The sequence below is a fragment of the Macrobrachium rosenbergii genome, chromosome 45 (assembly GCF_040412425.1).
Source record: "Macrobrachium rosenbergii isolate ZJJX-2024 chromosome 45, ASM4041242v1, whole genome shotgun sequence".
NCBI classification, from domain to species: domain Eukaryota; kingdom Metazoa; phylum Arthropoda; class Malacostraca; order Decapoda; family Palaemonidae; genus Macrobrachium; species Macrobrachium rosenbergii.
This window is the reverse complement of record NC_089785.1, coordinates 19,069,008-19,081,693: the sequence shown is the minus strand read 5'-3', so window position 1 is coordinate 19,081,693 and position 12,686 is coordinate 19,069,008. Positions and strand designations below refer to the sequence as shown.

Genomic DNA, 12,686 nt, shown 5'->3' with positions numbered 1-12,686 from the left:
TAAATAATAATTCTGTCACAATTATTATTATTATTATTATTATTATTATTATTATTATTATTATTATTATTATTATTATTATTATTATTAGGTTCAAGCGAAGATGCGATGCATTACTACACTAAAAAAATTGATCTTGTATTTTAATGATTTATTTAGAGTTTTATCTATTCATTTCTTATTTTTTTTCTCTTCTAATAACAGATTTTTTCTTTCTGCATTTCCTATTATCTCTTGTAATTTCTTTTAAATGAACACCATATTCTTTGGAAGCTTGAATTTCAAGTCAATGGCCCCTTTGGTGGGCTTCCACATGAATATGGGTTTATTTTCTGAATAATAATAATAATAATAATAATAATAATAATAATAATAATAATAATAATAATAATAATAATAATTCACCTTTTAAAGCGTAACTCACCAGATATGGAACAAATAAAACGAAAAAACATATTATTATTATTATTATTATTATTATTATTATTATTATTATTATTATTTTATTAGTAGAAGATGAGATCTATTCATATGGAACAAGCCCGCAGGGGCCATTGACATGAAATTCAAGCTTCCAGAGAATATTATTATTATTATATTATTATTATTATTATTATTATTATTATTATTATTATTATTATTATTATTATTATTATTCAGAAGATTATTTATTATGGAACAAGCCCACCAGAGGGGCCACTGACTTGAAATTCAAGCTTCCAGAGAATATTATTATTATTATTATTATTATTATTATTATTATTATTATTATTATTATTCGAATTCAAGCTTCCAAAGAATAGGGTGCTCATTAGGGAGGAAGAAAAGGTAGAAGGAAATAAAGAAAAGGCAAAAAGAAAAAAAAACACTATAAATCTAAGCAACACTCTGACGCTCTTAGAATTTTTATTGAAAGGGATAGCGAGGGGGGCGGGTCTCCCCCACCTCCAACCTCCGCCCCCCACCCTCACCCATCTTCCTTGTTCCTTTCATCACCCACCACAGCCATAACTATTCCCCTGCTTTACCAGTGCGTAAGACTTTCACAATTAAATAAAGACTCTTCAGTGTGTGATGCAGGGAGGTCTGCCCTTTGACGCTGTTCTCCATTATCACTTTTACATTCATTTCTTAACCTTTGAATAGGAGAGTTTTTTTTAGTGTGTGCGTGTGTGTGTGTGTGTGTGTGTGTGTGTGTGGTGCAAGGTGGTCTGCCCCACTAATTAATTCCTCTATAACCACTATTTTTTTTATTCACTGCTTGACTTTCAATAGCAGTATTTAGCAAGGGAGTCTGCCCCTCTTCTTATTCCATCCACCAACATTTTTACTTATTATTCGCCATACTTTCAAATAAAGATTCGGTCCGGTCAAGTGCTCATGGGTTAGCGTTGCAAGGTGGTCTGCCCTTCTTTTTGCATCCATCACGACTCGCTCATTTTCTGTTTCCTACTCCACGCTATCTACTGTACGCTCTATGTCCCTCTGTCCCCCCCTTTTACCCTTCTGTTCCCCTCCCTGGCCCTGTTCTCTGTGGCTGTTGCAAGGGCTTGACACATTTCCATGGTTAATTCCTCTAGCCATTGGGCTTCGACCTCAGTAAAAGTATATATATATATATAGTATATATATATATATATATATATATACATATATATATATATATATATATATATATATATATATATATATATATATATATATATATATATATATATATATATACATACATACATACATATGTACCCCCACTTCTCTTTATCTCCTTCTTGTATTATTCTTGCAGGTTATGTATACTGTTCTTTCTATTCTTAGTTGTTTTACATTATGAATAAGCTGATGTCTCATTAATCTTTTATTTCATTTAGTTTGTTTCACTTTCTCCATTCTCTGTCCTGTCCATTTTTCTTATAGTTCACAAGAACTGAGTTTCTTTCTTAATGGCTAAGTCTGAATTTCACATTTTTAACGAATCCCTGGAATAGTCTATCAAGAGACTTGATAATTATATTTTCTTTATTTCATTTAAGTGAAAACTGCTGGACAATTATATTTTCCTTATCCTCTAAATATCATTATTTAACCCTTTGATATTCACTTTTAGTATTCTGTGACCCTCGCACAAATTCCATAGCATGTGAAATCTTCCTTATTACTTTTCATATTACGACTAAGAAAATAATGTGTTAGTATACAGGACATATTTAAAGTGGTTTGTGGGTACTAAAGTCAACGCATTTCAAGAATATCACTCGGCCACACCCACTTCCCCTGCCACCTTAGAAAACGCATGACATTATCGTACTGCACTCTCAGACCATATCAGCTGCTGCTTGGCTGTGACACTGATCACATCATAAGGTCATTCATCCCAGGGAGGAGTAGTAGACCCCAGAGGGAAACAACCCCCTCCCTCCACCCATCCGGAAACGGGAAAGAGCAGGAGACTGATGAGGACAGCGTTGCCAGCCATATGAGTGATATTGTGAAAGAGGGGAGGGGTTAGGCAGGGGTGGCAGGGTGGGGTAGGGAGGATGTGGGTGTGGCCGAGTGATATTCTTAAAATGCATCGACTATGAATCAAATCAAAGAGGGAGTTAGAGTGGTTGGACAGCAAGATAAAGGGATCCAGATAACAGATGTGGTGAAATACAAGGAGTAAAAGTAAGAGAGGCTGGACAGCAAGACTGTAGTTTACAAAGAATTTTTAGAAAGAAAATTACACCATATCATGGCCATGAACTGTTCCATCTGGGAGAGTTGTTTTGGTTTATAACCTGACAAAGCTATCTTAAGTTTAAGTGCCAGTTTTGATGTCAGTTTTGGTGACAAAGCTTGACGAGCTTTCTTTACTGTCTGAGCTCCGTAGGGGAGTAGCGCCGTCAGTGCATCTCATGGGGTGCACTGTAGGCATTACTAAAGGTTTTTAGCAGCGTCCCTTCGGCCCCTAGCTGCAGCCACTTTTATTCCTTTTACTGTACCTCCATTCATCTTGCTATCCACCCTCTCCTAACAGTTATTTCATAGTGCAACTGCGAGATTTTCTTTCAAACCCAACTTTACTCTCAATTTCCCTTTCAGTGCTGAATGACCTCATAGACCCCAGTGCTTGTCCTTTGCCCTAAATTCTATAATCCAATCCAATCCTTTACTGTCTGAGGAAAGATCTGAGATTTTTTTCCCATTTACTTTGTCTGATTTATATAAACTGTTCATTTGACAAGAGGCGGGTCAGTAACTCCCTCAACACCCTTGCCGTAACCCAAGCAGAAAAAGAAAGGAAAGTGGAGAAAGCAAAAAAAGAGAGACTACAAAACTAATGTAAAAGGGAAGACTATGAGAAGTTATGTCATTGGGAGGAAAGATGTTACAGTCTTGATTGACGCTGATGTTGCTGATCTCTGCAGAACTCATGTGTGATGTGGAGACCTCACAGGTGTTGCGTGGACTCTAAATTCACTTCAGTGGAACACTGACCTTACTCAGTGTTGATAGGTGAAAGAAAACGAGAGCGTTTCATATCCATATACATTTTATTTATTGACTTCTGACTAAAGACGGATTGATAGGACATGCACTAAGTAGATTAGAAGCGTTACGAGCAGTGACCCTTGATGGCGAGCATCTCGCGCTACGAGATAATACAAATACCTAATGTACCTTTTCTTTTTTTTCCCTCAGTAAAATTCCTGGTCCAGAAATCTCTGGAATTCCAAAATGCTCGAACCAAGCCGGGTTGCTGGACACGCCATCAATAAACAAAGGGTAAGTACATCATCATCATCATCTGAGAGATGGCGCTACCGTCGTGGGTTCTTCTTGCACTCATTTGCAAGTGGGTCTCTCGTCTAAAAGAGAGCTACGTTTTATAGGCAGACCTTTTTTTAATAGGCAGACCGTTTTTTTTTTACTTGATTCGATTACTTCCATCAATCTTCAGTCAGATTAGAACAGCCCACGCGACGCCTGTCAGTATTTCCCGCAGAACAGAAACATGGCTAAGATCTAACACGGATTAGTAGAACTGGACATTCTTCCTCGTTAATATACAAACATTTGCTCTATGGTACAAATATACAGATGGCAATACAAATGGAAACATCCTCTTGTATTCTCTCTCTCTCTCTCTCTCTCTCTCTCTCTCTCTCTCTCTCTCTCTCTCTCTCTCTAGATTAAGATGCTTGAAGGTGAGATTACATAAGTTTAAAAGCAAGAGACAGTTCCAGCCTATTTATGAAGTACTACAACATTTGTTCTGTAACTTAACTGTTGTGTGTCACATGGTCTGTTTCCAGACCACAAACTCAAAAAAAAAAAATGCTTGCATGCATGTGTGTATACACAGTAGAATCACAATTTACATAAATCTGTCTTTATTTTGGCCTGATGTAGTTAGGTAGTTAGGTATAAAGCAGTAATTGTGCAATAGGTTTTTATGAGATATTTCTCTCCTTAACTGAGAGCTTAATTCAGTAATTCATTCATGGCTGACATTGTTTAAATCAGTGAAAGAATTGCGTGGAGTATATTAACTACATGATCTTAACCGTCTCGGCCAAAGTCTATGAGAATTCTGTAGTCCAGAAATGTCTAAAAGTGGCCCTAAAATGTTTAAAATTTTGATGAATACATTTTAAGAGAAACAAGCATATAGAATTAAATGTTCTTTCATTTCATTTCTTCATTTATATTTTGGATGGTTTCTCCTAAGTGTGTTAGCTTTTCACTTTATGTACTACGTCACAAACGCGTCACCTCTGTAAATTGTGAATCCACTGTATATATATATATATATATATATATATATATATATATATATATATATATATATATATGTATATATATACAGTATATATATTGCATGCAAACTAATCATATTAATTCAGTGACAAATTTGCAATAATTGACTTAACACCAAAATCTCCAATCTTAGCAATAACATAAAATGGCAGACTAAATAGCACTACATCTTAAATTAAAAATTATACATCTTTTCATGAATGAATTAGTATCAAATATGACAGAATGCATTCCTCATATCGTCAGAAAAACCCTGAATCGATTAAGCAGAACAACGTTTACTAAAACTCTTGACTTCCCTGCACGCATCACTGTTTCATTCTCCCCAGAATGCTCTAGCATTCCAGCTAAATAATATACGTTTCTCCACTTCATACAACACGCGACTCTTACACAGGAGGCACCTGTATGCGTGTATACGACGTCTTCCTTTGCATCCAGGTACGAACATACGCATACAAGCGCCAGGTCTTACGACAACAAAGTTGATCAGCGCGGATGCCATGGCGAGAGAGAGTCATCACTACTACTCTAGGCTATGACGCGAGTCACTCACGAAACATCAACGCTAAGAGTATATATATATATATTTATTTATTTATATATTTATATCATAGACCTACCTTCAACTGTACTAAAAGTAAAACTTCTGGTATTAGCTCTCGAACGAGAGGGTGGAAGGGGGAAAAAAAAACTTGGAGGTAGAAATAGTATTGATTCTCACGTCTTAATTCTTATATTTCAAGATTCTTTATTTATTTATTTATTTTTAATAGACCGGGATAATAGACGAGGTTTACCCTTTCTTTTTTTATCAGGTGCCATTAGCAATGGGTCACACTGAGACCCGGGAGCCCCCAGAGTGAATAAATATATTTCACTTACCTCCAAATCTCTTTTTCTTTTATTTGCTATTTCTTTCTTAACTTTACGTAGATATATCAACTTAAATATTTTCTTTTATCCGGTAATGTTCAACAGAGGAAAACAGACAGCAGAACAGACAGACAGACAGACAGACAGACAGACAGAGATATACAGACTATATATTGTCTATTAGAACGACATCTGTTATAATGACCCACTTCAAAAGTGACAAAAAAATAAATAAAAAAAAAAATTCTATGTATAAAAAACTTGATTCTACAAATAGGTTATAAAAGACTATTTTTTTTCCTGGTATAGTTTGACTTTGATTTTGAATTCAATTCGAATTCAAAATAGATTGTATTTTGTAACAAAGCTGATTTTCCATGTAGTATCTTGTGTGATTATTTTTATCATTCATATTCAAATTGAATTTTAGGTTTGTTTTTCACTTTTAATAACTTGCCTGAATATATTTATATTCAAATTGAATTTAGATTTTTACTTTTAATAACTTGCCCAAATATGATTATAAATAATTATATTCCAAATTCATATTTTCTATTTCGCAAGAATTTTAAAGTGACTGATATATTTTCGAGGTTTGAATCTGATTAGTTTATATATTTACTAATTCAAAAAAATTAAGTTATTATAGATCGTGAATAATAACCTGGGTATTTTTCATACCCAGTGCCCCGCCCTGCCCCCATAGGATCAAGTAATGTCAAGAGGCACCATTTCACCTCATCGAATGTGCCTTTTTTTTTTATTATTATTATTTTCTTCTTTATTATATTGATTCATTTCTGATTCAAATACATTACATATGACACTTACTAATAATGTCAATTTCTGCCCCTCACTGTAAGTGAAATAACAGGCCACTGGGCATTGATGTGATGGCATCAAAACCTTTGTTCAAATAATAAGGTTGAACCTAAGTTCGATTTTATTTTTCTAATCAATTCATCCATTCGACTCAGACCAAACTCAAGATCAGGTATTATACTTTGAATCTTGTTGATAATTTCTTTCATTAGGTTATTTTGTAAGTAAAAAAAAATGAACTTTTACAGATCCTTACTTAATGTTATTGGGGTGATCGGCCATTTAATAGAATTTAATAGAAATTCATCTGAATTATCATTTTCATATCATTGATTTCAGTTTTATGAAAAATCCCACTTTCCTAATTCGTCAAGTTTTAGAAACTCATTTTACTGTGAATTTCCAAAGAGCCCATTAGCATACCAGTACAATACTGACGTGCTTGAAAGCATAAGTATTTGCCAAGTTATCATACCAGTTTTTGAACGATACACACTTGTTTTGACAAATTCTTAAAGTTAACACATTCTCCAATTAGTTCATCAGTGCTTTAAATGAATGTATTTGATGGAAAGAGCATAGCTTTGCCAAATTTCTAAAGTAACAACTTTCCTTGAATGAATGTATTTGTCAAATTCTTAGAGCAGCAATGGCTGTTTGGTGTTGCTTCGTCCCCTCAGCACCTCAGTGAGTACTATATTACACAGCCTTCATCAGAACAGTCAGTAATAGGTGGGAATGAGGACTGTACAACATTAATCAAGACAGCAGAAGGGTAGTTTCAAACTTACACCATGATTTTGGCATCTTTTAATGTTTTGCTACCAAAATTTGCTATGAAGTAGCCTGTACTGTTGGCAAAGCTGAGGCAGTACATAATTGTATTCCTGTCACACCACCTCTGCCACTGACATTGGCAAGCTACTTCATGCTCATTTTGGCAGTAAGATTCTCAAGGATGCCAGAAAACAGAGTAGTGTAATATCTACCTAAGGAGTCGTGAATGAAGTGTGGAAGTCATGAGATAAGAAAGATAGAAACTGAGCTTGTGATAATTTGCTTTCTGTAAAACCTGCAGATGGTTGCTCCTCCTAGGACAGGCTAGCTTTCATGAATATGCCTCCTTCTTAATTTACAAACTTCTATTTTTAGTTTCTTCCTATCTTCAGTTGGTTGGGCTGCAGGCGGTGCCTCTGTAACAGCACCTCTTGAAGTATGTTTGTTTGTCTCTTGCTGTTCAATTGGCAGGCCAATATTTTGTCTCTGCAACGGCACCTCTCATGCTTTCTCCAGTCAACTTTTCTGAGCTCTTTCAGCTTATTTTGTCTTTCCTTTTCCTTCCTCACCATCTCTTCTCTCCTTTCTTCTCCTTCTTTGTCTTGCTGTTCTTCTTCACTGGCAGCTACAGGATATGACGATCATCTTTGAGTAGGTCTTGAGGATGAAGCGCTCGTCTGAGTCCATGGACAGGACTGTGAGTCCATCCAGCTTCTCTGGAACGCAGCAGGGAGCTGGAACTTCAGGACGGAGGCCCATGGAGTAGATCATGGACTGGATGATGGCGTGGTTGCTCCCGCTCATTTGCTGTTGGAAAAAGGGAGTGATTTAGAAATAAAGTGAACTTGAATGATTTTTAAACATCCTGAATACGCCTATGAAAGGGGGCTTATTTGGAATGATGTGACCTTGGGAAGGAGAGGGGACATTGTAGGTCAGAAGAAGGTCATTAGACACAGTTGCAAAGTTGTTGATAAGAAAATGGGTCTTGAATGGTGTGTGGAATGGCTGCTATTTGCAGATAAACAGTGCTGATTGGGGATAGCATGGAGAAACTACAGTGACTTGTTGAGGTTTGCTGTCAAAGAAATATGATTTAGAAATCTTATGACCTTGAGTCTGTAATTATGAATGTGAATTTCATACAGTTACACCATGTTGGCCAGACCCAAGTAACTGCAGGTTAATTGGGACAATGTTACCATGAACAATGCATTGTTACAGAATATGTAAATGTGGCTCAATGTGCGGGTAAACAACACAGTCTCTCTAAAACGCAAAAGTAATGCTAATTCAGTGAGAACCAAAATGAAATGATAAGAAGTCACCTACTACAAACAGTTCCACAAAACGTTCTGAGAACAAGACTTCATGCCCATAATCCAATGCAATCTAAACCATCTAGAATCTATCGTAACGGATAACATCTCCAAGAAATAACAGAAGTAAACACTGAATGAACCAAGTTGACAAAGTCAGGTTACAGCATAACACCATCCATGGCTAGGAAGATACATTGTAACACTGCTATGGCGAAGTCAAGACACAAAGAATATATAAAATATAACAAGATACCATTCACATGTAATGTAAAGATGAACCATAACAGCAAATAAACGAGAAATAAAGGATATAAACATCACCACTTGATCTAAACAGGGAATGAGCCAGGTGAAACGGTTACTTACACATAACTTCTCACTTCGCCAGCTTGGCTAGAGTGGAAAGAGATAAGATGCGTTAAATTCTGGGGAGTGACCTAGAGATTTTGCTATTTGATATTCACTATTCAGTAGAGTGGAAAGATGAGAATCATTATTCAAATCCTGTGTGATGAGAAAATACTCTAGGCATATGTTAGCTGTGGTGTTGTCTCTCAGATTCTTTGGCTCGTACTAAGACAACTTGAGAAGCACCAACTCCAGATCTTTCCTAGATAGTGGCCCCCAACAAGGCTCGGGAGTCGTTGTCTAGGACTGATATTTCTTGGTGGTTATTATCTAACTACTTGGGGGTCATTATCAAGGGCTGATATTTCTTGGGGGTCATTTTTTTTAAGACTGGGCTACTTGGGGGGTCACTATCTAGGAAAGATCCCAACTCCTTACAAGAAGAAAATGACAGAATGTCGTTTATTTTATTCATAGCTGCTTCTGAAATTTTAAAAATAATCTTATTTTAGACAAAATTGAGAATGTTCAAACCCCTTCCTTCAGATATCCTCAAGGTTTGGGAGAGCACACCCTATTTTGGGTTGCAGGAATGGTAGTCCTAAGCTAGGATAGAGGAAAGAAGAACATTAAAAGTATTAAAAGTAGGGTTAATGTTCTCTGGACATGCAACAGGCTTCTGGGGTCAGAGTAGTAGTTCATAGTGAGGTCTGAGGAGCCTTCAGAGTGAGTTAATTAAGCCTCTTGATGTTGCTGGACCATCAGTGACCATCTATGCTGTGAGGCAGATCTACAGAGCTCAGTCCACCTTCCCTGTATGAGGTTGAATGAATGGCTGGATAAATAAATTCATGGAGCCTCACTGTTTATGGTGTGCATGCAACTTATGCAGTCCAACGTACCTCCTTTTACCTCCTCCAACCTTCTTCACCAGCGCTACAGAACTTTCTGACCATCTGCTCTCAGAGGCTTTGGTACTGAACACTTTCTTCCAAGTTAGCCTTCATAGAGTTTGAGTAGCATAAAAGAGGTCTAGCAACTTGGTAATTTTTATCAAAATATGAAAAAAATATCAATATGGTTATCTTTTAATGGGCCGGGGATAATCATTTCGCGTTTATATGAGTTATAAAACATATTCTTATTGGGATGATGTCAGCAACAGCGTTATACCATCTAGCATTAAAGGGGTTAATTATACCAACCTGCAGAATTTAAATAACAGAATAAGGGCAAAGGTGTAGGTAACTTTCATTGTAATGAGTGTAATTAATTGTACTTAAGTGTATGTACTTATAACTATAGACAATTTGATTACTCAGATAGGTTTTATAAAACCACCACAACTTATATAGTTCCCTTTTAACCATTTTAGTTGTGACCCATCATAGTCTACAAACTACCAGGAACATGATTCACTGCTTAACATAACAAGAGGAACGATTGGTTTCTAATGGGATGTGCCCTTCTGCCAGTCCTTGCTTGGGGTTTGAACCCTGGTCCCCTTGTTTAGTGAATGAGGATGCTACCGATAATTCCATGAGACCTTATATATATATGTATACTGTATATATGTATATATATATATATATATATATATATATATATATATATATATATATATATATATATAATATAATAAATATAAAAATCATAAATCTATTGATAATTAGGAATTTTTTGGCAAAATGTACCAAAACAGAAAGGACCTTAAGGTACACAATTTCGGTTGCTCTGCCCGCCCCCCACAACATGCCCCACCCACATCCTAAAACAACACTTATTTAGTCAAGATTTCACCAAACTTCTCTTGTCCACCATCACAACCTGTACTTAGCTTTCCATTTCAAAGGTCTGTACTGTGCTTGTTGTGGACCTCCCATCCATGCAATCATTTCTCTTAAAATCCCTTTTTTTCTTTTTGTACAATTATCATCAAATAATATATTTTCAATTCAAGAGATCCTACAGATTTTCCGTCTCCAGCAATCTTACCTCTTGCCTTGAATCTTATTCTCTGTTCACTCAGGCGAAAGTTTCTGCAGAAGAGACTTCAACGCACACCACGTCATGAGTGACTCCTTTCCAGCACCAGTGATGCTGGAATGAACGAGGCCCTCTACTTTTCTTCTTAGTTTTTCATAAGGAATAGTTGCTTTGGTAACAGTGACTCCTGAGTTTGCTGCACCTGATGTTACTTAGGTAATTAAAAAAAGAAAATATATCTCTCTGGAGACTGTCTGCTTCCTGTTCTTGGCTTGATCAAGCCTAGTCCTAGGCAATTTTCCAGAGACCAGATATGTTGGCCTTTCCTAAGTTATCTTTCTGCTTCTTTAAACTTTACGGGGATCAGTGCGCTTTCTGAATTCACAGGATGCGGTCCTATTGCGCCACGACGATATATATATATATATATATATATATATATATATATATATATATATATATATATATATATATATATATATATATATATGCGGATGTGAATAGCGACACGCTACCTGCATTAGTAATTAGAATTCTCATCATCAATCATAAACATGCATATAATCTAAGTAACTTTTCCAAATACACACACGTGTATATATATATATATATATATATATATATATATATATATATATATATATATATATGTGTGTGTGTGTGTGTGTGTGTGTGTGTGTGTGTCTGTACGTGCGTTTGTATAGGCAAGTATTCACGTATGAGAACACCGACACACCACTTACATGTTTTAATTAGTATTGTCATCATAACTCACAATGATAACAATAATCATAATTACCATTATTAATAGTCAGTAACTTCATTATTATCACTGAAAATTCACTAGCCATTTACCCCCTAAAACCCCCTCTCTCTCTCTCTCTCTCTCTCTCTGTATCTGTTTACACGCTCATTATATTCGGTGGCTGATAGCACACCATCATCATCATCATCATCACCCAGTAGGCCTATTAAAGGCCGTTTGGAGTAGGCCTCCCTGGAATCTTTAATTCATAACCAATCGATTGTGCAATAATGGCCGGTCGTCGTGTATAGAGGCTGTTGTATCCATTTCGCTGTGTTGTAGTTGTTTTGTTGTTGTTCTTGTTGTTTAGGTTATTATACGGTTGTATTTGTCGTTCTGTTCTTTGAAGTGTGTTGAAGTGTGATTGCATTATACGGGCGTCTGTGCAAACCTATTTTGTCACACTGTATTTTTTTTTTATTTTGAAATGCATTACTGCTGTTGCATACATCTCTTTAAGTCTGTTGTATTTAAGTTATCTTGAATTTATTATACAATCGTGTGTATTTTTTGATTTGCGTTGTATTTTCCATTTTATGTAATATTCATGTATATACATTTATATATATATATATATATATATATATATATATATATATATATATATATATATATATATATATATATATATATATATAGAGAGAGAGAGAGAGAGAGAGAGAGAGAGAGAGAGAGAGAGAGAGAGAGAGAGAGAGAGAGAGAGATATTTGAAGCAACCCTTTTAAGAATGTAGTTAATAAACGTCAGGGAACACGGAAGTAGGAATGAATTCCGTTTATTATTTAAACTTCTATAAATGAATGACTTTTACCAGGATCTGATATTCTTTATAATTATCATATAATCATATGTTTACTGTGATTTTTACTGTTCACTTATGTTTATTCATTACTCTTGACACTGCCTTTAATCCCTTTTTTATTTATAAATCAGGCCTCCACCCCTCCAAT

General features: G+C 35.5%; 1 protein-coding gene across 2 annotated transcripts in view; it reads right to left on the bottom strand.

The window, feature by feature from the left end:
• Positions 1–6,845: 6,845 nt before the first annotated feature.
• Positions 6,846–12,686, bottom strand: part of LOC136829741 (growth/differentiation factor 10-like) — a 296,934-nt gene continuing 291,093 nt past the window's right edge. The window contains exons 7-8 of one of the 2 annotated variants that reach the window (XM_067088560.1): positions 8,964–8,990; positions 6,846–8,082 (exon numbers count right to left, since the gene is read on the bottom strand). In XM_067088560.1, coding sequence (XP_066944661.1) covers positions 7,891–8,082; positions 8,964–8,990 — 219 coding nt within the window. In that variant the 3' untranslated portion in view covers positions 6,846–7,890. The remainder of the gene's footprint in view (positions 8,083–8,963; positions 8,991–12,686) is intronic. The other variant, XM_067088561.1, reaches the window with a different exon arrangement.